Below are 27,634 nucleotides of genomic sequence, written 5' to 3'. Positions count from 1 at the left end.
ATTTCCAGGATGAGTGGAATATGTTGAACGTGGAACGGTTGGAATCGGTTGAAAAATGTGGAAATGGTGGAAGTTTGAAAAATGGCAAATTCATTTTGAATGGGAAAAATGTCCCTGAAGACTGGGAATTTTCGGAAATCCGGGAATTTTTTTTTATAATTGTTGAAAAGGAGCACACAATTCCTGAATACGCAGAATATTTTGAAGTTGGAAGGGTTTGAATCGAATAAAAAATGTGGGAGTTGTGGAACTTTGAAAAATGTCCTGTTCATTTAAATGGGAATTTCATGCAGATTTGGGAATTTCGGGAAAAGAGGGAATTTTTTGGAAAATGTTAAAAAGTTTGAATGTTCTGAATGAGTTGAAATGGTTGGTGTTGGAATTTTTCAATTCAGCCCAGAAATGTTGAAGTAGTAACATTTTTTATTGAGTAATGGTATTACGGAATTCCTGGAATTTCGGGAAAACCGGGAATTTTTCCAGTTTAAAAAACAACTTTTTTTGTCCTGACTAAGAGGAATGTTTTGACGGTTGAAGTGGGTTGAAAAATGTGGGAGGAGTAGTCGACATAAAAAAAGGGTGAAAATAGGGTGTGGAAAACTGGGAATTCCTGGAATTTATTTGAACTTGTAAAAATGATAGTTTGAATTTCCAGGATGAGTGGAATATGTTGAACGTGGAACGGTTGGAATCGGTTGAAAAATGTGGAAATGGTGGAAGTTTGAAAAATGGCAAATTCATTTTGAAGGGGAAAAATGTCCCGGAAAACCTGGAATTCTGGGAAATCTGGGAATTTTTGGAATTTGTCAAGGGAAAGCTCGCGATTCCCGAATAGGCTGAACAGTTTGAAGTTGGAACGGCTTGAATCGGGTGAAAAATGTGCAAGGTAGAACGGGCCAAAATTTGGAGAAGAAGAAGAATAAATGGAAGAATTTTGGTGTAGAAAACCATGTGTGAATGTTTTGGAGCATTCACACAATTATTGCCTGAGTGTCCCCCCCCCCCCCCTTTTTATAAAAAATAGTGGTCTGGATGAGCGTAACACAATCACTTGGGTGGACTCTCCTCCGTGATGGGACTCAGCTCCCTGGCTTTGTGCCTCTGGTGCCTCTTGCGCATCCTGATGATCCACTGGACGCTGAGTTTGGCAAAGTTGGCCGCCTTGAAGAAGGCCATAAAAACCCCACACAGAATGGCCACCGAGCTCCATGCGTTTGCGGTCACGATCTGGGAAAAAAGGCATCTTTTCTTTGAACTGTTTTGTGTGACCGAGTGCAACAGCTTTTTACGACCCCTTATCCCCTTAAAAACAGCTGTTGCTATGTAATCAGGGAAAGTCCAAATAAAAGAGGAGGCGTGCAACCATTTCGTCAGAGCGTGGTGGAAGACTGTACAAAGAGTACAGCCCAGACGTTTCTCCTCATGAGCCAAATTGAATCCTTGTCTGTTTAACAGATGTCATCGGTGTTTGAACCTGACAAGTACTGTTCCATGGACATGGGAGGAGTTCGGTGAGGCCATGGAAAACGACTTCCGGACGGCTTCGAAGCAATTCTGGACCACCATCCGCCGCCTCAGGAAGGGGAAGCAGTGCACTATCAACACCGTGTATGGCGAGGATGGTGTTCTGCTGACCTCGACTGCGGATGTTGTGGATCGGTGGAGGGAATACTTCGAAGACCTCCTCAATCCCACCAACACGTCTTCCTATGAGGAAGCAGTGCCTGGGGAGTCTGTGGTGGGCTCTCCTATTTCTGGGGCTGAGGTTGCTGAGGTAGTTAAAAAGCTCCTCGGTGGCAAGGCCCCGGGGGTAGATGAGATCCGCCCGGAGTTCCTTAAGGCTCTGGATGCTGTGGGGCTGTCTTGGTTGACAAGACTCTGCAGCATCGCGTGGACATCGGGGGCGGTACCTCTGGATTGGCAGACCGGGGTGGTGGTTCCTCTTTTAAGAAGGGGAACCGGAGGGTGTGTTCTAACTATCGTGGGATCACACTCCTCAGCCTTCCCGGTAAGGTCTATTCAGGTGTGCTGGAGAGGAGACTACGCCGGATAGTCGAACCTCGGATTCAGGAGGAACAGTGTGGTTTTCGTCCTGGTCGTGGAACTGTGGACCAGCTCTATACTCTCGGCAGGGTCCTTGAGGGTGCATGGGAGTTTGCCCACCCAGTCTACATGTGTTTTGTGGACTTGGAGAAGGCATTCGACCGTGTCCCTCGGGAAGTCCTGTGGGGAGTGCTCAGAGAGTATGGGGTATCGGACTGTCTGATTGTGGCAGTCCGCTCCCTGTATGATCAGTGCCAGAGCTTGGTCCGCATTGCCGGTAGTAAGTCGGACACGTTTCCAGTGAGGGTTGGACTCCGCCAAGGCTGCCCTTTGTCACCGATTCTGTTCATAACCTTTATGGACAGAATTTCTAGGCGCAGTCAAGGCGTTGAGGGGATCTGGTTTGGTGGCTGCAGGATTAGGTCTCTGCTTTTTGCAAATGATGTGGTCCTGATGGCTTCATCTGGCCAGGATCTTCAGCTCTCACTGGATCGGTTCGCAGCTGAGTGTGAAGCGACTGGGATGAGAATCAGCACCTCCAAGTCCGAGTCCATGGTTCTCGCCCGGAAAAGGGTGGAGTGCCATATCGGGGTTGGGAAGGAGATCTTGCCCCAAGTGGAGGAGTTCAAGTACCTCGGAGTCTTGTTTACGAGTGAGGGAAGAGTGAATCGTGAGATCGACAGGCGGATCGGTGCGGATCACGGGTACAAGCGGCCGAAATGAGTTTCCTCCGCCGGGTGGCGGGGCTCTCCCTTAGAGATAGGGTGAGAAGCTCTGCCATCCGGGAGGAGCTCAAAGTAAAGCCGCTGCGCCTCCACATCGAGAGGAGCCAGATGAGGTGGTTCGGGCATCTGGTCAGGATGCCACCCGAACGCCTCCCTAGGGAGGTGTTTAGGGCACGTCCGACCGGTAGGAGGCCGCGAGGAAGACCCAGGACACGTTGGGAAGACTATGTCTCCCGGCTGGCCTGGGAACGCCTCGGGGTCCCACAGGAAGAGCTGGACGAAGTGGCTGGGGAGAGGGAAGTCTGGGCTTCCCTGCTTAGGCTGCTGCCCCCGCGACCCGACCTCGGATAAGCGGAAGAAGATGGATGGATGGATGGATGGAAGTACTGTTCCAAAATATCCACAGTAGTACAAACTTCTAAAAAAAAGGCCCCCGTCTTCTTTGCGTTTTCGGTAAATAACGCCCTTAGCTATATATACACCTACCAGTCGAATTTCTTGCATGAAAGGATCCCGCCACTCAAAAACCGCAAAGAAGAGCTGGTTGCTTCTCTCGGGTTCGGGCCTCTTGTCGTTGAATTTGACCACAGCCGACTGGAAGACAATGGGCGATCATTAGGACTGAAGCTGTGGACCAAAGTCTTGTACGTACGCACCTCTTGGCGAAACTCCACAGATTCATTGCTCTTCCCCGAAGTCCTGACTAAAGACATCTTGACCCAGGTTCGGAATCCCCCGGAAAAGGTCCACATGGAGTAATTCCTCTCACAGTCCCTCATGAACTGGGATTTATTCCGACTGGAGATAGAGTGACAAGTTATCATCCAGACCAGTGCTTCTCAAACTTTTGTCACCATGGACCACCTCAGAAAACACTTGGCTCTCCAAGTACCATCACATTGACCAACACTAAAATACAATCGCAAAGCAGGCCTAAGTATTCATTAAAAACAAGGCAAAGGTTTTATTTACCAAGTATATTTATTATTTGTAGACACTGTTTGAACAATAACCCTATGATTGAATACAGGAAAATAAAACACTGAATTGAGATAATGAATCAAATATTTGGCGTACCATTAGTGGTACATGTTCCACAGTTTGAGAATCCCTGGTCTAAGTTACTTTCTGGGCTCAAACTACTAATCTATCCATCTAACTAGTTATGGACCTGCTGCTAAGCAAGCGCCCATTTACATGCTGCAAAGCAATTATTTTCACTATATGTGTGTGAGATAATCATTTGTCAGTTGTTTATGTGGAAGTGTTTCAGAAGTGTCTATGAGAGAATTTCAGTAATGTGTGTGAAAGGATTTCAGCAGTGTGCGTGAGAGGATTTTAGTAGTGTAGATGAGAGCATTCCAGTAGTGTGTATGAGAGCATTTCAGTAGTGTGTATGAAATTATTTCAGTAGTGTGTATGAGAGGATTTCAAAAGTGTGTTGGAGAGAAAGAAAAAAATCTATAGTTTGTATGAGAGGATTTCAGTAGTGTGTAGGAGAGGGAGAAAAATAGTTTGTATAAGAGGACTTCAGTACTGTGTATGAGAGGAAAAACAGTAGTGTTTTTGAGAGTGTTTCAGTAGTGTGTATGAGAGGATTTCAGTAGTGTGTATGAGAGTATTTCAGTAGTGTGTAAGAGTATTTCAGTAGTGTGTAGGAGAGAAACAAATCTATAGTTTGTATAAGAGGATTTCAGTAGTGTGTATGAGAGAAAAAACAGAAGTGTGTATGAGAGTATTTCAGTAGTGTGTATGCCAGAAAACATTGCAGTAGTGTGTATGAGAGGAAACACAAGTAGTGGTATGAGAGGATTTCAGTAGTGTGCATGAGAGGATTTCAGTAGTGTGTAGAAGAGAACAAATCTATAGTTTGTGTTTATGATTATATGAGAGTATTTTCAGTAGTGCATGTATGAGAGAAAACATGTCAGTAGTGTGTATGAGAGAAAATATTTCAGTAGTGTGAATGAGAGGATTTCAGTAGTGTGTATGAGAGGATTTCAGTAGTGTGTATGAGAGGATTTCAGTAGTGTGTATGCCAGAAAACATTGCAGTAGTGTGTATGAGAGGAAACAAAAGTAGTGGTATGAGGATTTCAGTAGTGTGTATGAGAGGATTTCAGTAGTGTGTATGAGAGGATTTCAGTAGTGTGTAGGAGAGAAAAAATATATAGTTTGTGTTTATGATTATATGAGAGTAATTTCAGTAGTGTGTATGAGAGAAAACATGTCAGTAGTGTGTATGAGAGAAAATATTTCAGTAGTGTGAATGAGAGGATTTCAGTAGTGTGTATGAGAGGATTTCAATAGTGTGTATGAGAGGATTTCAGTAGTGTGTATGCCAGAAAACATTGCAGTAGTGTGTATGAGAGGGAAAAAAGTAGTGGAATGAGAGGATTTCAGTAGTGTGTATGAGAGGATTTCAGTAGTGTGTATGAGAGGATTTCAGTAGTGTGTATGCCAGAAAACATTGCAGTAGTGTGTATGAGAGGGAAAAAAAGTAGTAGAATGAGAGGATTTCAGTAGTGTGTATGAGAGGATTTCAGTAGTGTGTATGAGAGGATTTCAGTAGTGTGTAGGAGAGAAAAGATCTATAGTTTGTGTTTATGATTATATGAGAGTATTTTCAGTAGTGTGTATGAGAGCAAACATGTCAGTAGTGTGTATGAGAGAAAATATTTCAGTAGTGTGAATGAGAGGATTTCAGTAGTGTGTATGAGAGGATTTCAGTAGTGTGTATGCCAGAAAACATTGCAGTAGTGTGTATGAGAGGAAACAAAAGTAGTGGTATGAGAGGATTTCAGTAGTGTGTATGAGAGGATTTCAGTAGTGTGTAGGAGAGAAAAAATCTATAGTTTGTGTTTATGATTATATGAGAGTATTTTCAGTAGTGTGTATGAGAGAAAACATGTCAGTAGTGTGTATGAGAGAAAATATTTCAGTAGTGTGAATGAGAGGATTTCAGTAGTGTGTATGAGAGGATTTCAGTAGTGTGTATGAGAGGATTTCAGTAGTGTGTATGCCAGAAAACATTGCAGTAGTGTGTATGAGAGGGAAAAAAAGTAATGGAATGAGAGGATTTCAGTAGTGTGTATGAGAGGATTTCAGTAGTGTGTATGAGAGGATTTCAGTAGTGTGTATGCCAGAAAACATTGCAGTAGTGTGTATGAGAGGGGAAAAAAGTAGTGGAATGAGAGGATTTCAGTAGTGTGTATGAGAGGATTTCAGTAGTGTGTAGGAGAGAAAAGATCTATAGTTTGTGTTTATGATTATATGAGAGTATTTTCAGTAGTGTGTATGAGAGCAAACATGTCAGTAGTGTGTATGAGAGAAAATATTTCAGTAGTGTGAATGAGAGGATTTCAGTAGTGTGTATGAGAGGATTTCAGTAGTGTGTATGCCAGAAAACATTGCAGTAGTGTGTATGAGAGGGGGGAAAAGTAGTGGTATGAGATGATTTCAGTAGTGTGTATGAGAGGATTTCAGTAGTGTGTATGAGAGTATTTCAGTAGTGTGTAGGAGAGAAAAAATCTATAGTTTGTGTGTGTGATTGTATGAGTATTTTCAGTAGTGTGTATGAGAGAAAACATGTCAGTAGTGTGTATGAGAGAAAATATTTCAGTAGTGTGAATGAGAGGATTTCAGTAGTGTGTATGAGAGGATTTCAGTAGTGTGTATGAGAGGATTTCAGTAGTGTGTATGAGAGGATTTCAGTAGTGTGTATGCCAGAAAACATTGCAGTAGTGTGTATGAGAGGAAACTAAAGTAGTGGTATGAGAGGATTTCAGTAGTGTGTATGAGAGGATTTCAGTAGTGTGTAGGAGAGAAAAAATCTATAGTTTGTGTTTATGATTATATGAGAGTATTTTCAGTAGTGTATGAGAGAAAACATGTCAGTAGTGTGTATGAGAGAAAATATTTCAGTAGTGTGAATGAGAGGATTTCAGTAGTGTGTATGAGAGGATTTCAGTAGTGTGTATGAGAGGATTTCAGTAGTGTGTATGAGAGGATTTCAGTAGTGTGTATGCCAGAAAACATTGCAGTAGTGTGTATGAGAGAAAACAAAAGTAGTGGTATGAGAGGATTTCAGTAGTGTGTATGAGAGGATTTCAGTAGTGTGTAGGAGAGAAAAAATCTATAGTTTGTGTTTATGATTATATGAAAGTATTTTCAGTAGTGTGTATGAGAGAAAACATGTCAGTAGTGTGTATGAGAGAAAATATTTCAGTAGTGTGAATGAGAGGATTTTAGAAGTGTGTATAAGAGGATTTCAGTAGTGTGTATGAGAGGATTTCAGTAGTGTGAAGGAGAGGGGAAAAAAAGTATAGTTTGTATAAGAGGATTTCAGTATGAGTGTGTATGAGAGAAAAAACAGTAGTGTGTATGAAAGAAAACATTTCAGTAGTGTGGATGAGAGAAAACATTTCAGTAGTGTGGATGAGAGAAAACATTTCAGTAGTGTGTATGAGAGAAAAACAATTAAGTAATGTGTATGAGAGGATTTCAGTAGTGTGAATGAGAGGATTTCAGTAGTGTGTAGGAGAGAGAAAAAAGTATAGTTTGTATAAGAGGATTTCAGTAGTGTGTATGAGAGAAAAAACAGTAGTGTGTAAGAGAGAAAACATTTCAGTAGTGTGGATGAGAGAAAACATTTCAATAGTGTGGATGAGAGAAAACATTTCAGTAGTGTGGATGAGACAAAACATTTCAGTAGTGTGGATGCGAGAAAAACAAGTAAGTAGTGTGAATGAGAGGATTTCAGTAGTGTGAATGAAAGAAAAAAAAATCAAATAAGGAAAACAATGCTATTTTGGTCCGTCATTATTAGCGCAGCATAGCAGTAAGTTGCAATAGTGGTAAATAGCAAACTGCTCAGTCAGCAATAATGAGTTGTTTGCCAACAACAGTTTGCCAAGTGTAGCACCAAGGACAACACAGGTGGATAAAGCTACCAGACATTACCTGTCTGCAAGGTCGCTAAAGTTGGCGAACAGCATGTAGGTGATGGCGCTGAAGTCCTCCTCTGTTTCGTTCTGACTAAACTGCATGAAGATCAACTCCTTGTTCCTGACGTCCGAGGGGCCACGGACCACCAGCGCCTTCTTCTGCCACGCCAACCGTTAGAGTCAGGTTGCTGTCGAGAGGATGCCGCGACACTCTGGGACTGACCTGTGTTCCATTGGTGAAGGGTCCCAAGTAGGTCACCTCCTTGATGACGCAGTCCCCCGCTTGGGGCTTGCCGGGGTCCACCAGAGGCGGGATGCGGTCATGGTCGTGGTGGCGACAGCTCAGCAGCTGCGCGTTGCCCGGGTACAGAGCGATACCTGCAACCACGGAAGGAACACCACTCAAGCGCTGAGGCGGCAGGAAATATACATCACAACTCATTTGGTGTCATCCACATATTCATACTGACCTCTTACTGATACTGTTATCACGTATCTGTCATGATCCGTGGTCCGGATCATGTTTTCGTTATGTTCTGTTAGTTTAACTCCATGAGTTCCTGTTTTTTGTGCACTCTTGTTTGTTTTGGTTGCCATGGTGGGATATGATTTTCACCTGCCGCTGGTGTTCGGACGCTCACCTGGCTCTAATCAAGAGACTATTTAAACCGCCTTGAGTTCCTGTTTTTTGTGCACTCTTGTTTGTTTTGGTTGCCATGGTGGGATAGGATTTTCACCTGCCGCTGGTGTTCGGACGCTCACCTGGCTCTATTCAAGAGACTATTTAAACCGCCTTGAGTTCCTGTTTTTTGTGCACTCTTGTTTGTTTTGGTTGCCATGGTGGGATATGATTTTCACATGCCATAGTTCATGTTTGTTGTTTGTTTCTTGCTATGCTATAGTTTATGCTAGTTGTTTGCTTCACGCTATTGTCACGCAACCCTCTACGTAAGTCTTGTTTATTTTCATGCCACAGTTTGAGAGTTAAACAGCCGAGTGTGAAGCGACTGGGATGGGAATCAGCACCTCTAAGTCCGAGTCCATGGTTCTCTCCCGGAAAAGGGTGGAGTGCCATCTCCGGGTTGGGGAGGAGATCTTGCCCCAAGTGGAGGAGTTCAAGTACCTCGGAGTCTTGTTCACGAGTGGGGGAAGAGTGGATCGTGAGATCGACAGGCGGATCGGTGCGGCGTCTTCAGTAATGCGGACGCTGTATCGATCCGTTGTGGTGAATAAGGAGCTGAGCCGGAAGGCAAAGCTCTCGATTTACCGGTCGATCTACGTTCCCATCCTCACCTATGGTCATGAGCTTTGGGTCATGACCGAAAGGACAAGATCACGGGTACAAGCGGCCGAAATGAGTTTCCTCCGCCGAGTGGCGGGGCTCTCCCTTAGAGATAGGGTGAGAAGCTCTGTCATTCGGGGGGAGCTCAAAGTAAAGCCGCTGCTCCTCCACATCGAGAGGAGCCAGATGAGGTGGTTCGGGCATCTGGTCAGGATGCCACCCGAACGCCTCCCTAGGAAGGTGTTTCGGGCACGTCCGACCGGTAGCAGGCCACGGGGAAGACCCAGGACACGCTGGGAAGACTATCTCTCCCGGCTGGCCTGGGAACGCCTCGGGATCCCCCAGGAGGAGCTGGACGAAGTGGCTGGGGAGAGGGAAGTCTGGGCTTCCCTGCTTAGGCTGCTGCCCCCGCTCGACCCGACCTCGGATAAGCGGAAGAAGATGGATGGATGGATGGAGTTTGAGAGTTTTTGCCTGTTATTTTGTAGATAGATTAATAAATATGTTCCTACCTGCAAGCCTTGTCCGGAATAGTCAGTTTGCATCCCGGGAGAACAAACCCCACAGTAAGCTGCAAAAACCCCGTAATGACAGTATCGGTCAGATATCAGCATTAAAAAACAAGCTGAAGAAAGCGGCATGAAGACGGTCTGACCAAAGAACCACCTATTAGGCTCGTAGGTTATGGTACTATTGTTATAAAAGCCACATATTTTAATTACAGCAAAGTGGTCTTGCCGCTGGGCCTTAGGCCTGTCGCACCTCCACCGGTGCCTGTGGTGGACTGTGCATGGCAGGGACGTCCTCTTCCCTGAGGCAGGCCTAAACCTGACCGCATACCAGAAAAGGTTTTGCTGCAGGGTCTTCAGCTGGGGACCACCTCTCATTGATGTTTCGCCCCTTAGCCCAGAACATCTCCCGGTGGCGGGACAGTGAACAGGGACGTCTCCCTGACACCCCCTGCAGCAAAACCTACTTGGATACTGCTCCCCAAGCCTTGTCGCGTCGTTTGAGCCAGAGCAAGTGGCTAGCTTTTTCTGCTACTTCTGAGAGCTCCTTGGTGGATCTGCTCAGGGTGGCTCCACGTAGTCCCAGGTCCTTGAGCAGACGTGATGTTGATCTGCCCACAAAGCCTCTGGCTCCCACCTCCACCGGATACAGTCTCACCCTCCATCCACTTTCTCTGCAGTCCGCGACCAGATCTGCATACTTTGCCTTCTTTCTCTCGTAGGCAGCTTCCAGTCCCTCCTCCCATGGCACTGTCAGCTCAATCAGTACTACTGACTTCAGAGCTGCAGACCACAGCACCACATCGTAGGTTATGGTACTATTGTTATAAAAGCCACATAGACTATAGACAGAAACCCCAACTCTATGTTCCTCGAAGGAGGGACGAAAAAGAGGAAATAATCAATATTGTGAACATTTTCTAATCCAAGACCCCAACTGACTGAAACGGAATTGACATAGAAACGATAAAAAAGGTTATTGAAGAGATATCAGAACATCCATCCATCCATCTTCTTCCGCTTATCCGAGGTCGGGTCGCGAGGGCAGCAGCCTAAGCAGGGAAGCCCAGACTTCCCTCTCCCCAGCCACTTCGTCCAGCTCCTCTCGGGGGGTCCCGAGGTGTTCCCAGGCCAGCCGGGAGACATAGTCTTCCCAACGTGTCCTGGGTCTTCCCCGTGGCCTCCTACCGTTCGGACGTGCCCTGAACACCTCCCGAGGGAGGCGATCGGGTGGTATCCTGACCAGATGCCCGAACCACCTCATCTGGCTCCTCTCCATGTAGAGGAGCAGCGGCTTTACTTTGAGCTCCCCCCGGATGGCAGAGCTTCTCAGCCTATCTCTAAGGGAGAGCCCCGCCACCCGGCGGAGGAAACTCATTTCGGCCGCTTGTACCCGTGACCTTGTCCTTTCGGTCATAACCCAAAGCTCATGACCATAGGTGAGGATGGGAACGTAGATCGACCGGTAAATTGAGAGTTTTGCCTTCCGGCTCAGCTCCTTCTTCACCACAACAGATCGATACAGAGTCCGCATTACTGAAGACGCCACACCGATCCGCCTGTCGATCTCACGATCCACTCTTCCCTCACTCGTGAACAAGACTCCGAGGTACTTTAACTCCTCCACTTGGGGCAGGGTCTCCTCCTCAACCCGGAGATGGCACTCCACCCTTTTCCGGGCGAGAACCATGGACTCGGACTTGGAGGTGCTGATTCTCATCCCAGTCGTTTCACACTCGGCCGCAAACCGATCCAGTGAGAGCTTCTGGTCGACCCCCGTGACGCCGTGGCGGCCAGCGTGGACTTCCAGGGCTCGCTGGGAAGAAACATTACATTGACCAAAGCGGCATGAAGACGGTCTGGCCAAAGAACCACCTATTAGGCTCGTAGGTTATGGTACTATTGTTATAAAAGCCACATAGACTATAGACAGAAACTCCAACTCTATGTTCCTCGAAGGAGGGACGAAAAAGAGGAAATAATCAATATTGTGAACATTTTCTAATCCAAGACCCCAACTGATTGAAACGGAATTGATATGGAAACGATAAAAAAGGTTATTGAAGAGATATCAGAACATCCATCCATCCATCTTCTTCCGCTTATCCGAGGTCGGGTCGCGAGGACAGCAGCCTAAGCAGGGAAGCCCAGATTTTCCTCTCCCCAGCCACTTCGTCCAGCTCTTCCCGGGGGATCCCTAGGCGTTCCCTGGCCAGCCGGGAGACATAGTCTTCCCAACGTGTCTTCCCCGTAGCCTCCTACCGGTTGGACGTGCCCTAAACACCTCGCGTTCGGGTGGCATCCTGACCAGATGGCCGAACCACCTCATCTGGATCTTCTCAATGTGGAGGAGCAGTGGCTTTACTTTGAGCTCCCCCCGGATGGCAGAGCTTCTAAGCCTATCTCTAAGGGAGAGCCCCGCCACCCGGCGGAGGAAACTCATTTCGGCCGCTTGTACCCGTGACCTTGTCCTTTCGGTCATAACCCAAAGCTCATGACCATAGGTGAGGATGGGAACGTAGATCGACCGGTAAATTGAGAGCTTTGCCTTCCGGCTCAGCTCCTTCTTCACCACAACGGATCGATACAGAGTCCGCATTACTGAAGACGCCGCACCGATCCGCCTGTCGATCTCACGATCCACTCTTCCCTCACTCGTGAACAAGACTCCGAGGTACTTTAACTCCTCCACTTGGGGCAGGGTCTCCTCCTCAACCCGGAGATGGCACTCCACCCTTTTCCGGGCGAGAACCATGGACTCGGATTTGGAGGTGCTGATTCTCACCTCAGTCGCTTCACACTCAGCTGCGAACCGATCCAGTGAGAGCTGAAGATCCTGGCCAGATGAAGCCATCAGGACCACATCATCTGCAAAAAGCAGAGACCTAATCCTGCAGACACCAAACCGGATCCCCTCAACGCCTTGACTGCGCCTAGAAATTCTGTCCATAAAAGTTATGAACAGAATGGGTGACAAAGGGCAGCCTTGGCGGAGTCCAACCCTCACTGGAAACGTGTCCGACTTACTGCCGGCAATGCGGACCAAGCTCTGACACTGATCGTACAGGGAGCGGACCGCCCTAATCAGACAGTCCGATACCCCATACTCTCTGAGCACTCCCCACAGGACTTCCCAAGGGACACGGTCGAATGCCTTCTCCAAGTCCACAAAGCACATGTAGACTGGTTGGGCAAACTCCCATGCACCCTCAAGGACACAGCCGAGAGTATAGAGCTGGTCCACAGTTCAACGACCAGGACGAAAACCACACTGTTCCTCCTGAATCCGAGGTTCCACTATCCGGCGTAGCCTCCTCTCCAGTACACCTGAATAGACCTTACCGGGAAGGCTGAGGAGTGTGATCCCACGTGCTGTAATGAAACAACTGGAAATATGTGATGCCTGTTCCACTGAAACTGAAACTGAAACTAAACATCCACGGTCCCTGGTCACAATTCTCAGATAAGATGTTTCCCTTCGCCCACTAACTGATTGAACGGGTGTGCCCGTGACGGATCGGTGCGGTACCCACCTGGCGGCGAGAAGACGTCCACCTCCTTGTAGGTGACGGACATGACCGGGTGGTTGAGCTTCTCCAGGAAGTCGGAGATGGTCTGGTAGGCCAGGAAGGCGGCCACGGCCGTCAGGAGCAGGTAGATGAAGATGAGCACCACCGTGAAGACGTTCTTCAGGCAGGTCTTGCTCACCATGATGGACGACGGGCTGCCCCTCGCCTCGTCCTCTGCCAACACCCAAGAAGTCGCGTGAGGAAGCGTACAACCTGTGGTGCGTGTACTCCATCTAGTGGTACACCAAGGAACCACTTGATCAAAGTACACTGTTTTATTCTCCTATATTCAAACTGACAGTGGCCAAAAATATGAAACATACTTATGTTTTTGATGAATACGTCGGCCTACTACGCTACTGTATTTTATTGTTGTCATTATGGTGGTACTTAATGAATACTTAGGTCTACTACACTACTGTATTTTAATGTTGTCATTATGGTGGTACTTAATGAATACTTAGGCCTACTACCCTACTGTATTTTAATATTGTCATTATGGTGGTACTTAATGAATACTTATGTGTACTACACTACTGTATTTTAATGTTGTCATTATGGTGGTACTTAATGAATACTTGGGTCTACTACACTACTGTATTTTAAAGTTGTCATTATGGTGGTACTTAATGAATACTTAAGTCTACTACACTACTGTATTTTAATGATGTAATTGTGGTGGTACTTAATGAATACTTAGGTCTACTACACTACTGTATTTTAATGTTGTCATTATGGTGGTACTTAATGAATACCTAGGCCTACTACCCTACTGTATTTTAATGTCATTATGGTGATACTTAATGAACACTTAGGTCTACTACACTACTGTATTTTAATGTTGTCATTATGGTGGTACTTAATGAATACTTAGGTCTACTACACTACTGTATTTTAATGTTGTCATTATGGTGGTACTTAATGAATACCTATGTGTACTACACTACTGTATTTTAATGTTGTCATTATGGTGGTACTTAATGAATACTTAGGCCTACTACCCTACTGTATTTTAATGTTGTCATTATGGTGGTACTTAATGAATACTTATGTGTACTACACTACTGTATTTTAATGGTGTCATTATGGTGGTACTTAATGAATACTTCGGCCTACTACACTACTGTATTTTAATGTTGTCATTATGGTGGTACTTAATGAATACTTAGGTCTACTACACTACTGTGTTTCAATGTTGTCATTATGGTGGTACTTAATGAATACTTAGGTCTACTACACTACTGTATTTAATGTTGTCATTATGGTGGTACTTAATGAATACTTATGTGTACTACACTACTGTATTTTAATATTGTCATTATGGTGGTACTTAATGAATACTTAGGTCTACTACACTACTGTATTTTAATGTTGTCATTATGGTGGTAGTTAATGAATACTTATGTCTACTACACTACTGTATTTTAATGTTGTCATTATGGTGGTACTTAATGAATATTTATGTGTACTATACTACTGTATTTTAATGGTGTCATTGTGGTGGTACTTAATGAATATTTATGTGTACTATACTACTGTATTTTAATGGTGTCATTATGGTGGTACTTAATGAATACTTAGGTCTACTACACTACTGTATTTTAATGTTGTCATTATGGTGGTACTTAATGAATACTTATGTGTACTACACTACTGTATTTTAATGTTGTCATTATGGTGGTACTTAATGAATACTTAGGCCTACTACCCTACTGTATTTTAATGTTGTCATTATGGTGGTACTTAATGAATACTTAGGTCTACTACAGTACTGTATTTTAATGTTGTCATTATGGTGGTACTTAATGAATACTTATGTGTACTACACTACTGTATTTTAATGTTGTCATTATAGTGGTACTTAATGAATACTTAGGTCTACTACACTACTGTATTTTAATATTGTCATTATGGTGGTACTTAATGAATACTTAGGCCTACTACCCTACTGTATTTTAATGTTGTCATTATGGTGGTACTTAATGAATACTTAGGCCTACTACCCTACTGTATTTTAATGTTGTCATTATGGTGGTACTTAATGAATACTTAGGTCTACTACACTACTGTATTTTAAAGTTGTCATTATGGTGGTACTTAATGAATACTTATGTGTACTACACTACTGTATTTTAATGTTGTCATTATGGTGGTACTTAATGAATACTTATGTGTACTGCACTACTGTATTTTAATATTGTCATTATGGTGGTACTTAATGAATACTTATGTGTACTACACTACTGTATTTTAATGTTGTCATTATGGTGGTACTTAATGAATACTTATGTGTACTGCACTACTGTATTTTAATATTGTCATTATGGTGGTACTTAATGAATACTTATGTGTACTGCACTACTGTATTTTAATATTGTCATTATGGTGGTACTTAATGAATACTTATGTGTACTACACTACTGTATTTTAATGTTGTCATTATGGTGGTACTTAATGAATACTTATGTGTACTACACTACTGTATTTTAATGTTGTCATTATGGTGGTACTTAATGAATACTTATGTGTACTGCACTACTGTATTTTAATGTTGTCATTATGGTGGTACTTAATGAATACTTATGTGTACTACACTACTGTATTTTAATGTTGTCATTATGGTGGTACTTAATGAATACTTATGTGTACTGCACTACTGTATTTTAATATTGTCATTATGGTGGTACTTAATGAATACTTATGTGTACTGCACTACTGTATTTTAATATTGTCATTATGGTGGTACTTAATGAATACTTATGTGTACTACACTACTGTATTTTAATGTTGTCATTATGGTGGTACTTAATGAATACTTATGTGTACTGCACTACTGTATTTTAATATTGTCATTATGGTGGTACTTAATGAATACTTATGTGTACTACACTACTGTATTTTAATGTTGTCATTATGGTGGTACTTAATGAATACTTATGTGTACTACACTACTGTATTTTAATGGTGTCATTATGGTGGTACTTAATGAATACTTAGGTCTACTACACTACTGTATTTTAATGGTGTCATTATGGTGGTACTTAATGAATACTTAGGTCTACTACACTACTGTATTTTAATGCTGTCATTATGGTGGTACTTAATGAATACTTGGGTCTACTACACTACTGTATTTTAATGTTGTCATTATGGTGGTACTTAATGAATACTTGGGTCTACTACACTACTGTATTTTAATGTTGTCATTATGGTGGTACTTAGTGAATACTTATGTCTACTAACCTACTGTATTTTAATGTTGTCATTATGGTGGTACTTAATGAATACTTAGGCCTACTACCCTACTATAATACTTTGTTACTTTCTTTATCTTGTTATTTATGTGCTGCAGGCTGACAAAACCCCTAACAAGAGACTAATTATAGGACTCCAATGTAATTTTTTGAACCAGTTCCCGCACTAAAATGCGACAGGCTTGTTCCCAAACACGTTCCTTACCCGGTGAAACGCTGTCGTCAGGATCCTGGTCGTCTTCAATCGGGTCCCCAAAGAAGTCTGGAGAACGCCTAACGTCGTCGTCATCGTTGAACTGCAAAGAACCAGCAATTATTGCATTGGAAGTCATATATTCCAAACATTTATTGTTGGAATTGTTTCTCTGACTTAAGTACGTTCAGTTTGTAGGTTAAAAAAAAATACAATCAAATGCATTGTGTATGAGGAGGTTACACATTAAATATATTCACTGTAACGAAAGAGCAGATATATAAGATATATATATATATATATATATATATATATATATATAAGAAATACTTGACTTTCAGTGAATTCTAGCTATATATATATATATATATATATATATTTTATTACATATATATATATATATATATATATATATATATATATATATATATATATATATATATATATATATATATATATATATAAATATAAAGAAATACTTGAATTTCAGTGTTCATTTATTTACACATATACACACACATAACACTCATCTACTCATTGTTGAGTTAAGGGTTGAATTGGCCATCCTTGTTCTATTCTCTGTCACTATTTCAGAACACACACATTATACAAATATACATTATAAAATCAATAAGAAAACGGGAGCTCTAATTTGGGAGTCCGAATTAGGATCAGAAGTTCCTATATGAACATTGCGCACTCACGTCGCCTTTTTGTATTGATTACTGCAGCTGTGCACTTGATTCATTCACAAATACAAACTACAACTCACAAACACTTTAGAGTTAGGCTCCACCATCAGAATGTGTACTTAAACTTATAAAGATCACATGGATATTATTCAGTGAGTTGATTCACCAAAACTAACCTGTTATACAGGAGGAAAAAGCACACAGGACGTTTCAATTGTTCACAGACTGGTCGCGCTCATCAGAATGACAAGACACTTCCGGTCTGCAGGTGATAGCATTCAATTGGGAAGAAACGCCCTACTGCCCCCTACTGACCAATGTGAATACTGATAAATGTGGAATGACAGCTCCAAAAACGAATTCAAACCACAAAATAAAATAAATAAATCAACACAAAAATGTGACACATTATGGGTGGGTCACATATGCATGTACAGTAGATGGCAGTATTGTCCTGTTTAAAAGTGTCACAACATTGCTGTTTACGGCAATGTTGTGAACAGGCTGTCAACACGTCACTCAGGTGCGCATGGAGCTGGAGGGGGCGTGGCCTCCAGCTCCGCCTGAATTTCGGGAGATTTTCGGGAGAAAATTTGTCCCGGGAGGTTTTCGGGAGAGGCGCTGAATTTCGGGAGTCTCCCGGAAAATCCGGGAGGGTTGGCAAGTATGCCCTAGTCATGCGTACAAATGATGTTTGGAGCAGGAGGGGAAGAAAAAAAGATAAACAGAGGGGGGAATTGCAGGGACAAGAGGGGGAGATAGAGAGATAAGAACAATAACAACAACAACATATACAGCACTGTATGTACATATATGATAGTAAAAGTGATAGCAAAGAAGCAGTTAGTGAAGTAAATACTAATAACACAGAAATGACAATGAACATTATTATATTACAAATAACTATTGATAATGAATAATAACAATAATGACCTATATTATCTACAATACAATTGTTTCAAATGCAACAATACATACAGTATTTGTAATAAAAACTTCTATTAGAAAAAAATGGAGGGGAAGAAAGAGAAGCAAACTATATTAACCTTAAGATTGTTATAGTAACAATGATGAAACGTGGTTATATGCATGAGTGTATGCGTATGTGCTTGTGTATGTACTAGAGATGCGCGGATAGGCAATTATTTCATCCGCAACCGCATCAGAAAGTCGTCAACCATCCGCCATCCACCCGATGTAACATTTGACCAGAACCGCATCCGCCCGCACCCGCCCGTTGTTATATATCTAATATAGACGATGCAAGGCATTAGTGAGGTTATAAAGCTTTTGCCTGTTAAAGAAAGGAGACTGATCCAATGCAGCACAGACATTCGCGTGCCACGCTGTCACGGCCCAGACGCACACCAGTGCGCAATCATATGGGAGCCGCGGTGAGCGCACCTCCAAGCGCGTCTCGCTGCCGGCGACGGCCGGGTATGTGCCCGCCGCTCCAGCGCCATCCATTTTCAGGGCTAGTTGATTCGGCAGGTGGGTTGTTACACACTCCTTAGCGGGTTCCGACTTCCATGGCCACCGTCCTGCTGTCTATATCAACCAGGGTGAGCCCCACCCCTTTGGTGAGCGCACTGCGCGCAGAGTGACCCCTGTTACGCGGCGGGCAGGTAAGCTGCGCGGGCGGAGCGCGCGGAGTGACCCCTGTTACGAGCCCCCGGCCACGGGGGTGGCGGGCAGGTAAGCTGCTTACCTGCTGAGCGTGACGCCGGCCGCGGCGAAGGCGGACGAGGCGGGGTGTCGGTGCGGTGGTGACCCTGGACGTGCGTCGGGCCCTTCTCGCGGATCGCCTCAGCTACGGCTCCCGGTGGGGCCCTCTCGGGGGAAGGGGCCTCCGGTTCATGAAAAGACGCAATCCCTCCATCCGCACATGGACTACTATTTCACAGGTGTCGGTGCGGTGGTGACCCTGGACGTGCGTCGGGCCCTTCTCGCGGATCGCCTCAGCTACGGCTCCCGGTGGGGCCCTCTCGGGGGAAGGGGCCTCGGTCCCGGACCCCGGCGAGGCGTCCCTTCTCCGCTCCGTAAAAGTGTCCATCTCTTCTTTTTTTTTCTTCTGTTGTGGCATATGCAGCAGGTGCCTGCTCGTTTTTCGTATGTGGGTAACAACATTTAACTATGTATATATATTTCCCAATTGGTTTAACTGCCACCCGCCTGAATCTATTTAAAATCTAATTTTTTTTATTTCAACCGCCCGATCCGCGGATAATCCGCGGACTCCGCGGTTGTGCCCGCAAACCGCGTATCTCTAGTATGTACTGTATTTGTGTATGTATGTACTGTATTCGTGTATCTATGTACGTATGTATGTATTTGTGTATGTATGTACTGTATTTGTGTATGTATGTATATATGTATTTGTGTGTTTATGTATGTACTGTATTTGTGTATGTATGTACTGTATTTGTGTATCTATGTATGAACGTGTGTGTATGTACTTTATGTGTAATGTATGCATTGTATTTGAGTATGTATGAATGTATTTGAGTATGTATGTATGCATGTATGTACTGTATTTGTTTACGTATGTATGTACTTTATTTGTGTATGTATTGTGTTTGAGTATGTATGTACGTATTTGTGTATGTATGTACTATTTGTGTATCTATGTATGTATGTATGTATTTGTGTGTTTATGTATGTACTGTATTTGTGTATGTATGTACTGTATTTGTGTATCTATGTATGTATGTATGTATTTGTGTATGTATGTACTGTATTTGTGTATGTATGTATATATGTATTTGTGTGTTTAGGTATGTACTGTATTTGTGTATGTATGTACTGTATTTGTGTATCTATGTATGTATGTATGTATTTGTGTATGTATGTACTGTATTTGTGTATGTATGTACTGTATTTGTGTATGTATGTATGCATGTATTTGTGTATGTATGTACGTATTTGTGTATGTATGTACTGTATATGTTTATCTATGTATGTATGCACGCATTTGTGTATGTATGTACTGTATTTGTGTATCTATGTATGTATGTATGTATGTATTTGTGTATGTATGTACTGTATTTGTGTATGTATGTGTGTATGTATGTACTGTATTTGTGTATGTATGTATGTACTGTATTTGTGTATGTATGTATGTATGTATGTATTTATGTACTGTATGTGTGTATGTATGTACTGTATTTGTGTATGTATGTACTGTATTTGTGTATGTATGTATGTATGTATTTGTGTGTTTATGTATGTACTGTATTTGTGTATGTATGTACTGTATATGTGTATGTATGTATGTGTGTATGTATGTACTGTATTTGTGTATGTATGTACTGTATTTGTGTATGTATGTATGCATGTATTTGTGTATGTATGTACGTATTTGTGTATGTATGTACTGTATATGTTTATCTATGTATGTATGCACGTATTTGTGTATGTATGTACTGTATTTGTGTATCTATGTATGTATGTATGTATGTATTTGTGTATGTATGTACTGTATTTGTGTATGTATGTGTGTATGTATGTACTGTATTTGTGTATGTATGTATGTACTGTATTTGTGTATGTATGTATGTATGTATGTATTTATGTACTGTATGTGTGTATGTATGTACTGTATTTGTGTATGTATGTACTGTATTTGTGTATGTATGTATGTATGTATTTGTGTGTTTATGTATGTACTGTATTTGTGTATGTATGTACTGTATATGTGTATGTATGTATGTGTGTATGTATGTACTGTATTTGTGTATGTATGTACTGTATTTGTGTATGTATGTATGCATGTATTTGTGTATGTATGTACGTATTTGTGTATGTATGTACTGTATATGTTTATCTATGTATGTATGCACGTATTTGTGTATGTATGTACTGTATTTGTGTATCTATGTATGTATGTATGTATGTATTTGTGTATGTATGTACTGTATTTGTGTATGTATGTACTGTATTTGTGTATCTATGTACAAACCCCGTTTCCATATGAGTTGGGAAATTGTGTTAGATGTAAATATAAACGGAACACAATGATTTGCAAATCCTTTTCAACCCATATTCAGTTGAATGCACTACAAAGACAACATATTTGATGTTCAAACTCATAAACTTTATTTTTTTTTTTGCAAATTATTACCTTAGAATTTCATGGCTGCAACACGTGCCAAAGTAGTTGGGAAAGGGCATGTTCACCACTGTGTTACATGGCCTTTCCTTTTAACAACACTCAGTAAAGGTTTGGGAACTGAGGAGACACATTTTTGAAGCTTCTCAGGTGGAATTCTTTCCCATTCTTGCTTGATGTACAGCTTAAGTTGTTCAACAGTCCGGGGGTCTCCGTTGTGCTATTTTAGGCTTCACATTTTCAATGGGAGACAGGTCTGGACTACAGGCAGGCCAGTCTAGTACCCGCACTTTTTTACTATGAAGCCACGTTGATGTAACACGTGGCTTGGCATTGTCTTGCTGAAATAAGCAGGGGCGTCCATGGTAACGTTGCTTGGATGGCAACATATGTTGCTCCAAAACCTGTATGTACCTTTCAGCATTAATGGCGCCTTCACAGATGTGTAAGTTACCCATGTCTTGGGCACTAATACACCCCCATACCATCACACATGCTGCCTTTTACACTTTGCGCCTATAACAATCCGGATGGTTCTTTTCCTCTTTGGTCCGAAGGATACAACGTCCAGTTTCCAAAAACAATTTGAAATGTGGACTCGTCAGACCACAGAACACTTTTCCACTTTGTATCAGTCCATCTTAGATGAGCTCAGGCTCAGCGAAGCCGACGGCGTTTCTGGGTGTTGTTGATAAACGGTTTTCGCCTTGCACAGGAGAGTTTTAACTTGCACTTACAGATGTAGCGACCAACTGTAATTACTGACAGTGTGTTTCTGAAGTGTTCCTGTGGTGATATCCTTTACACACTGATGTCGCTTGTTGATGCAGTACAGCCTGAGGGATCAAAGGTCACGGGCTTAGCTGCTTACGTGCAGTGATTTCTCCAGATTCTCTGAACCCTTTGATGATATCACGGAGCGTAGATGGTGAAATCCCTAAATTCCTTGCAATAGCTGGTTGAGAAAGGTTTTTCTTAAACTGTTCAACAATTTGCTCAGGCATTTGTTGACAAAGTGGTGACGCTCGCCCCGTCCTTGTTTGTGAATGACTGAGCATTTCATGGAATCTACTTTTATACCCAATCATGGCACCCACCTGTTCCCAATTAGCCTGCACACCTGTGGGATGTTCCAAATAAGTGTTTGATGAGCATTCCTCAACTTTATCAGTATTTATTGCCACCTTTCCCAACTTCTTTGTCACATGTTGCTGGCATCAAATTCTAAAGTTAATGATTATTTGCAAAAAAAAAAAAAAAGTTTATGAGTTTGAACATCAAATATGTTGTCTTTGTAGCATATTCAACTGAATATGGGTTGAAAAGGATTTGCAAATCATTGTATTCCGTTTATATTTACATCTATCACAATTTCCCAACTCATATGGAAACGGGGTTTGTATGTATTTGTGTATGTATGTACTGTATTTGTGTATGCATGTATTTGTGTATGTATACACATGTGTGTGTATGTTTGTACTGTATTTGTGTATGCATGAATGTATTTGTGTATGTATGTACTGTATTTGTGTATGTATGCACATGTGTGTGTATGTATGTACTGTATTTGTGTATGCATGAATGTATTTGTGTATGTATGTACTGTATTTGTGTATGTATGCACATGTGTGTGTATGTTTGTACTGTATTTGTGTATGAAAAATGTGCGTGTGTACATATGTACTGTAATTGTGTATGCATGTACTGTATTTGTGTATGTATACACGTGTGTGTATGTATGTACTGTATTTGTGTATGTACGCACATGTGTGTGTATGTTTGTACTGTATTTGTGTATGTATACACGTGGTGTGTACGTATGTACTGTAATTGTGTATGTACTGTATTTGTGTATGTATACACGTGTGTGTGTGTGTATGTATGTACTGTATTTGTGTATGTATGTATATACTGTATTTCTGTATGTATGTACTGTATTTGTGCATGTATGCATGTGTGTGTGCGTGTATGTGCTGTATTTGTGTATGTCTGTATTGTATTTGTGTATGCATAAACTGTATTTGTGTATGTATGCACTGTATTTATGTATGTATATGTGTGTGTGTGTGTATGTACTGTATTTGTGTATGTATGTACTGTATTTGTGTATGCATGTATTTGTGTATGTATGTACTGTATTTAGGTATGTATGCACATGTGTGTGTATGTTTGTACTGTATTTGTGTATGAAAAACGTGCGTGTGTATGTATGTACTGTAATTGTGTATGCATGTACTGTATTTGTGTATGTATGCACATGTGTGTGTATGTATGTACTGTATTTGTGTATGTATGCACATGTGTGTGTATGTTTGTACTGTATTTGTGTACGTATACACGTGCGTGTGTACGTATGTACTGTATTTGTGTATGTATACATGTGTGTGTGTATGTATGTACTGTATTTGTGTATGTATGCACATGTGTGTGTATGTGTGTACTGTATTTGTGTATGTATACACGCGCGTGTGTACGTATGTACTGTAATTGTGTATGTATGTACTGTATTTGTGTATGTATGCACATGTGTGTGTATGTTTGTACTGTAATTGTGTATGTATGCACATGTGTATGTATGTACCTGTATATAGTGTATTTCTGTATGTATGTACTGTATTTGTGTATGTATGCACGTGTGTGTGCATGTATGTGCTGTATTTGTGTATGTATGTATGTATTTGTGTATGTATGTACTGTATTTGTGTATGTATGAATGTATTTGTGTATCTATGTACTGTATTTGTGTATGTATGCACATGTGTGTGTATGTTTGTACTGTATTTGTGTATGAAAAACGTGCGTGTGTATGTATGTACTGTAATTGTGTATGCATGTACTGTATTTGTGTATGTATACACGTGTGTGTGTGTATGTATGTACTGTATTTGTGTATGTATGCACATGTGTGTGTATGTTTGTACTGTATTTGTGTATGAAAAACGTGCGTGTGTATGTATGTACTGTAATTGTGTATGCATGTACTGTATTTGTGTATGTATACACGTGTGTGTGTATGTATGTACTGTATTTGTGTATGTATGCACATGTGTGTGTATGTTTGTACTGTATTTGTGTATGTATACACGTGGTGTGTACGTATGTACTGTAATTGTGTATGTACTGTATTTGTGTATGTATGTACTGTAATTGTGTATGCATGTACTGTATTTGTGTATGTATACACGTGGTGTGTACGTATGTACTGTAATTGTGTATGTACTGTATTTGTGTATGTATACGTGTGTGTGTGTGTATGTATGTACTGTATTTGTGTATGTATGTATATACTGTATTTCTGTGTGTATGTACTGTATTTGTGCATGTATGCATGTGTGTGTGCGTGTATGTGCTGTATTTGTGTATGTCTGTACTGTATTTGTGTATGCATAAACTGTATTTGTGTATGTATGCACTGTATTTATGTATGTATATGTGTGTGTATGTACTGTATTTGTGTATGTATGTACTGTAATTGTGTATGTTTGTACTGTATTTGTGTATGTATACACGTGGTGTGTACGTATGTACTGTAATTGTGTATGTACTGTATTTGTGTATGTATACGTGTGTGTGTGTGTATGTATGTACTGTATTTGTGTATGTATGTATATACTGTATTTCTGTGTGTATGTACTGTATTTGTGCATGTATGCATGTGTGTGTGCGTGTATGTGCTGTATTTGTGTATGTCTGTACTGTATTTGTGTATGCATAAACTGTATTTGTGTATGTATGCACTGTATTTATGTATGTATATGTGTGTGTATGTACTGTATTTGTGTATGTATGTACTGTATTTGTGTATGCATGTATTTGTGTATGTATGTACTGTATTTGTGTATGTATGAATGTATTTGTGTATGTATGTACTGTATTTGTGTATGTATGCACATGTGTGTGTATGTTTGTACTGTATTTGTGTATGAAAAACGTGCGTGTGTATGTATGTACTGTAATTGTGTATGCATGTACTGTATTTGTGTATGCATGCACATGTGTGTGTATGTATGTACTGTATTTGTGTATGTATGCACATGTGTGTGTATGTTTGTACTGTATTTGTGTATGTATACACGTGCGTGTGTACGTATGTACTGTAATTGTGTATGTATGTACTGTATTTGTGTATGTATGCACGTGTGTGTGTGTATGTATGTACTGTATTTGTGTATGCATGCACATGTGTATGTATGTATATACTGTATTTCTGTATGTATGTACTGTATTTGTGTATGTATGTACTGTATTTGTGTATGTATGTACTGTATTTATATATGTATATGTGTGTATGTACTGTATTTGTGTATGTATACATGTGTATGTACTGTATTTGTGTATGTATGTATGTATGTATTTGTGTATGTATGTATGTATGTATTTGTGTATGTATGTATGTATGTATGTATGTATGTATTTGTGTATGTATGTATGTATGTATGTATTTGTGTATGTATGTACTGTATTTGTCATTTAAAGTCATTTAACAGTTAAAAATAGAATATTGTAAGAATACTACAGTTGGATTACAAATCAACAACATTTTAAGATGTAAAGTACAGTCATTTTTCTATTACACATACTAAGCAATACCCATCCTTTTATAAATGTTAGATGGGAGATTGTTAAAAAAAAAAAGAATATTATACAAAAGAAGCTAATACATCACAAGAAATACACATAAGTTATAGTAGAACCTTCTAAAAGATTCAAATAGAAAAAGTGTTGTGTCAACACATCAATAAAACAAACTAGTACAGCAAATATTGTAAAAGTTCATTGACTTTCAAACTTACAGCGTGTAATTCAATGTAATGAATCCAAAGTTGGGACACTTTCATACAAAAAAGTTAAAAAATAAACATGGAGTCAGCTCATTTTCTCAGGAAGCTTCATTTCCTGCACTTGCAGTCACGTGACGTCACGTGTCCGGCACAAACACAAACACACACACTTATTGTTATTAAGTCGAAATAGGTGAACTAAATACGTATATTACCTCTTGGTACGTGTTGTCTTTGCCGAGCATTCCTTAGGCTCCACGGAGGGACTCTTTCAACTTTCACTCAACATGTTTTAAAAAACGACGCCTGTGGGGTCGAAGGAGGAGGACGTTTGTCAAAAAAAAAAAAAGAGACACGCCCTTTTTAAGGTGCAAAAACAACACTAACAAGTTTATGTGCTGTGAGTCCTTACTAACTTAGGCTACATGGAGAGATGAGGAAAAACACAACATTGTGTAACCTATTTGTATGGACTTGCCTCTTCGTGAGGTTAAATTCCTGTTATAAGCTGTTATGCGGTATATGCCTTGAGCTCTTATTTTGAAGGCGCGAAGAGCGGAAGTGCTGACACGCTGTGGTGGAGCGGAGTTTTGAAAACAAACCTAATAAATACTAGGTGACTAGTTAATAATGTTAGAAACATGGGACTAGACGACTCGTTAATAATGTTAGAAACATGAGACTAGACTACTAGTTAATGTTAGAAACATGAGACTAGGTGACTAGTTAATAATGTTAGAAACATGGGACTAGGAGACTAGTTAATATTGTTAGAAACATGGGACTAGGTGACTAGTTAATAATGTTAGAAACATGGGACTAGACTGCTAGTTACTGTTAGAAACATGGGACTAGGTGACTAGTTAATATTGTTAGAAACATGGGACTAGGTGACTAGTTAATGTTAGAAACATGGGACTAGGTGACTAGTTAATAATGTTAGAAACATGGGACTAAACGACTCGTTAATAGTGTTAGAAACATGAGACTAGACTACTAGTTAATGTTAGAAACATGAGACTAGGTGACTAGTTAATAATGTTAGAAACATGGGACTAGACGACTCGTTAATAATGTTAGAAACACGGGACTAGGTGACTAGTTAATAATGTTAGAAACATGGGACTAGGTGACTAGTTAATAATGTTAGAAACATGGGACTAGGTGACTAGTTAATAATGTTAGAAACATGGGACTAGGTGACTAGTTAATAATGTTAGAAACATGGAACTAGGTGACTAGTTAATAATGTTAGAAACATGAGACTAGGTGACTAGTTAATAATGTTACAAACATGGGACTAGGTGACTAGTTAATAATGTTAGAAACATGGGACTAGGTGACTAGTTAATGTTAGAAACATTGGACTAGACTACTCGTTAATAATGTTAGAAACATGGGACTAGGTGACTAGTTAATAATGTTAGAAACATGGGACTAGGTGACTAGTTAATGTTAGAAACATGGGACTAGGTGACTAGTTAATAATGTTAGAAACATGGGACTAGGTGACTAGTTAATAATGTTAGAAAC

At 40.9% G+C, this 27,634-nt stretch overlaps 2 protein-coding genes across 3 annotated transcripts in view; both read right to left on the bottom strand.

The window, feature by feature from the left end:
• Positions 1 to 18,962, bottom strand: part of znf106a (zinc finger protein 106a) — a 104,409-nt gene extending 85,447 nt beyond the window's left edge. Inside the window, exon 1 of the mRNA XM_061987644.2 lies at positions 18,921 to 18,962. The gene's annotated coding sequence lies outside the window, so the exon portion shown is untranslated. The remainder of the gene's footprint in view (positions 1 to 18,920) is intronic.
• Positions 358 to 26,441, bottom strand: pacc1 (proton activated chloride channel 1). Of its 2 annotated transcripts, none has more exons than XM_061987645.2 (8): positions 26,317 to 26,441; positions 16,533 to 16,623; positions 13,038 to 13,247; positions 7,937 to 8,091; positions 7,730 to 7,872; positions 3,425 to 3,566; positions 3,255 to 3,362; positions 358 to 1,227 (listed from the first exon to the last, which is right to left on the bottom strand). In XM_061987645.2, exons 1-8 carry the CDS (start codon positions 26,344 to 26,346, stop codon positions 1,048 to 1,050), a joined length of 1,059 nt encoding a protein of 352 aa, XP_061843629.1. In that variant the 5' UTR covers positions 26,347 to 26,441; the 3' UTR covers positions 358 to 1,047. The 2 variants fall into 2 exon arrangements, with proteins under 2 accessions (XP_061843629.1, XP_061843630.1); XM_061987646.2 differs by having other exon boundaries at positions 7,730 to 7,869.
• Between the last annotated feature and the right edge of the window lie 1,193 nt (positions 26,442 to 27,634).

Source organism: Nerophis lumbriciformis, linkage group LG26 (assembly GCF_033978685.3).
Source record: "Nerophis lumbriciformis linkage group LG26, RoL_Nlum_v2.1, whole genome shotgun sequence".
Classification (NCBI taxonomy): domain Eukaryota; kingdom Metazoa; phylum Chordata; class Actinopteri; order Syngnathiformes; family Syngnathidae; genus Nerophis; species Nerophis lumbriciformis.
This window is presented reverse-complemented; position numbering and strand designations above follow the sequence as displayed.

Excerpts from the sequence above, each read along its gene's own strand:
- pacc1 (XM_061987645.2), bottom strand. The coding sequence starts at position 26,346 with ATGCTCGGCAAAGACAACACGTACCAAGAG. Across the intron at positions 16,624-26,316 it reads AAGACAACACGTACCAAGAG|TTCAACGATGACGACGACGT; the intron begins GTAATATACGTA and ends GGTTCTTTGCAG. Across the intron at positions 8,092-13,037 it reads GGACGTCTTCTCGCCGCCAG|GTATCGCTCTGTACCCGGGC; the intron begins GTGGGTACCGCA and ends CCGTGGTTGCAG.